Genomic DNA, 3,010 nt, shown 5'->3' with positions numbered 1-3,010 from the left:
TAAAGATGGTTGGATACTTTATTCTTTATTGTGTCCTTCACTTCGGCTTGCCCTTCTTTAGTTCTCCGTGAAACAATTCTTTGAAGGGTTGAGTTCTTACAAAAGACACTTCAATGCTTAAATTAATTTTTGGTGCAAAGAATAATCAGAGTATAAATGAAATAACGTGTCTAACCTTAAAAATCCAACCCTTTATATACACATATTTATGGGTCTTACCTCTTAATTAAGAAGATTTAATATAAAATTTCCTGACAATATTAATTATAAAATTATGTTAAATAAACATAAAAAAAACTTTATTATCCATAATAATTTTATCCAACTCAAATAGAGTTACCTCCCAATAGAAGTTACCTGGAAAAAAAACATTTAAACATGTATAGTACAGTAAAAACTACTCTCTCTCTCTCTGCGCGCATGTTTAAATAAATATCGAAATAAGGAAACATGCTATACATATGTATATTAGTATATAAGATAATAAGCATGAACGACATTAATATTAGTGACATTGAAATAAAATGACTTGTTTAAATTGAGTTAACAAGTTAAATTGTTTAAGTGCAAAGTGATCTAAATTCAAGCTATTTTTTTTTTATATCAAACTCAAGCCAAGTTTCAAATTGAACCAGTTTATATCAAGTTTAAATAAAGTGGAGTCATTCCATCCTTAGAGTAAAGAAGTGTTAAAAGAAAAAGGGAAGACCTTACACGGATTAAAAATTGCTACCAACACATTATTTAAAACACCTTTTTACTTATTAAAATTAATTAAAAATTACAAAACTTTTTGAGTCACTTTATTTATTGAATCTTATGATTTTATAATTTTTTAATAAATTTTAACAAATAAAAAAAATGTTATAAGGTGGGTTGCTAACACTCTTTCATGATAGTTACATAAAAATAAAAAATAAAAAACACTCTCACATGAATAGGCAAACAGATGTACATAATTTATATTACATGTGTAAATGATAAGGTCAAAATTACAAGGCATATATAAATAAATAAAAGAGTTGCTTAATCTATGTCTCCCAAGTCAAATCCCTATCCCAGAAAATTTAGATAACAAATTATTACCACCACCACCACAGAGTAACAAACTACCAGACTCAATTCTACTTTTTAGCAGTACTCTATCAATCAACAAGCTCTCCGCTGATGATTGAAAACTATACTCACGAGGGTCACAATAGTTTGATCTCATAGTTGAAGACTTCAAAACATTTTTTTCGAACTTTTTTATGTACTGTTGGATGTCTTGTTGAAGTGCAGAGGTTTCAGATGGTTTCTGTGCAAAGGAGAAGCAGGGTTTGCTACCAGTTTCTGTGCTGTCAGTGATTGAACTGACTTGACCGTGAAAATCTCCCACAGTATCAATGTTAGCAGGTGGTTGTGAAATGTCATAATGGATATTCATGGATTGTCCTCGTGTGCCGGATTCCTGCGAAAATGTAAGATTTATTTTCAGAAAATTCATGTTCATAACTCCTTTTAGGGGCGTGTAAGACCAAGGCAGAATATGTAACAACAACAGTAACAAAACCTTATCCCACAAAACCTTATCCCACTAGGTGAGATCAGCTACATGGAAAGACAAAATATGCAACGAAGTCAAGAAATTCAAAAACTGGTTTACATCACCTAACAGTTTCCAATGCTTTTTTTCATAAATCCTTTACATTCAATGGAATGAAAAATTAAGGAATTGGAATCAATATTAGCACATGACTATGTCCTCATTAAAAGTTGAAGCAAATGATCACTCCATATATTAGAAAACCTTTCCTCCACTTACTAACTTTTGTACAAGATCTCCCCTAACAAGCCATTTGACAAGAGTTCACTCTTTGACAGTGTTGTGTGTGAGAGAAATGTTACCGGCACAAAATTAAGCAGCCTTGAATTTATTATAAGGTCTAATATCAGCATGAAAAGGCAAACACTAAAATCTGAAGCTTATAACACGCCTCTTTTGATGGATAATTATATTAGAATGCATATATTTTAAATCCCATTCTCAAATATCTATAAGCATGATGGTATCTAGCCCTTAATTAGTTAATATATTTCAGTATTAATGTCTTGAGCCACCAAGATAGCAGGTTTCAAATATTATTACATTGGAATAAGATTAAGTAACAAGATATTATTATCATTTGAGTTTATTTCAGATTCAGAAAAATATTATGCAAGAAAAGAATATCAAGATAGACCTGTTAATCATTGAGGAAACTACCAATGAAATTAGAAACTGAAGCATTAGAACTTGCCTCAGTTAAACATACAGGGCTGCCAGATGGAGTAGGAGGACCAACGAAATTGAGTGGGGGATCCTCTGGAGATGAAAAGTCAGAACTATCAAAAGTTGATAGCGAGACACACTCATCAAAATAAGCCTTGGCATCTTCTGCAAGACGTTTTGACATCCTCCTTCTTTCAATGCTAGACTGTGACCACGTTTTTGGTTCATTAACAATGAAATAGAATTAAATATCATCAATAAACAAAAACTATCTAACTACAACAACTACAATATCATCATCTTCATCCCACATAGCTGTGAGATTAATGAGTTAAAATATGCATAAATAAGATTCAGTATATCTGATTAGAAATCTCAACAAGGGAAACATCGATATCTTGACTTCAATACTTGAAAAAACAGACGGGCTTTTGCAATTTAATATTTTGAAGTTCATGTGGTCAGAAATCATATTTTATTTATAACACAGCTAAAAATAGTAGAAGCTTCTTCCCATCCATGAGAAGTCCATATGAAGATTCAAGATTCATAATTAAAAGATAAAATTTGTGCTTAGTACATGTCTGAAACAAGTTTTTTTTAGATTTCCCCCTCATCTTTCTGCTTTTATCCTATAGCCCCCCTAGGCAAATGTTTCCTCTCTAAATACGTAATTTATAAAGAATATGGTCCATGTACAACACAGAATAGAACACACGCTACATGTGTTTTAATGGGCAATGTATTTAAGAATCTCAC

General features: G+C 31.3%; 1 protein-coding gene across 1 annotated transcript; it reads right to left on the bottom strand.

Annotated features, from left to right (window-relative positions):
- Positions 1-938: 938 nt before the first annotated feature.
- LOC102665477 (uncharacterized) lies at positions 939-3,010 on the bottom strand. Its single transcript, XM_006597980.4, has 2 exons — positions 2,280-3,010; positions 939-1,450 (listed from the first exon to the last, which is right to left on the bottom strand). The coding sequence occupies exons 1-2, from the start codon at positions 2,433-2,435 to the stop codon at positions 1,046-1,048; spliced, it is 561 nt and encodes a 186-aa protein (XP_006598043.1). The 5' UTR covers positions 2,436-3,010; the 3' UTR covers positions 939-1,045.

This window comes from Glycine max, chromosome 15 (assembly GCF_000004515.6).
Source record: "Glycine max cultivar Williams 82 chromosome 15, Glycine_max_v4.0, whole genome shotgun sequence".
Classification (NCBI taxonomy): domain Eukaryota; kingdom Viridiplantae; phylum Streptophyta; class Magnoliopsida; order Fabales; family Fabaceae; genus Glycine; species Glycine max.
The sequence above is the reverse complement of the archived record's forward strand: the minus strand, read 5'-3'. Positions and strand labels throughout refer to the sequence as shown.

What these genes read in the sequence shown, in the direction of transcription:
- LOC102665477 (XM_006597980.4), bottom strand. Translation starts at nt 2,435, where the DNA reads ATGTCAAAACGTCTTGCAGAAGATGCCAAGGCTTATTTTGATGAGTGT. An exon ending in GCCCTGTATGTTTAACTGAG is followed by an intron (nt 1,451 to 2,279) that starts GCAAGTTCTAAT and finishes ACATTTTCGCAG; the next exon opens with GAATCCGGCACACGAGGACA.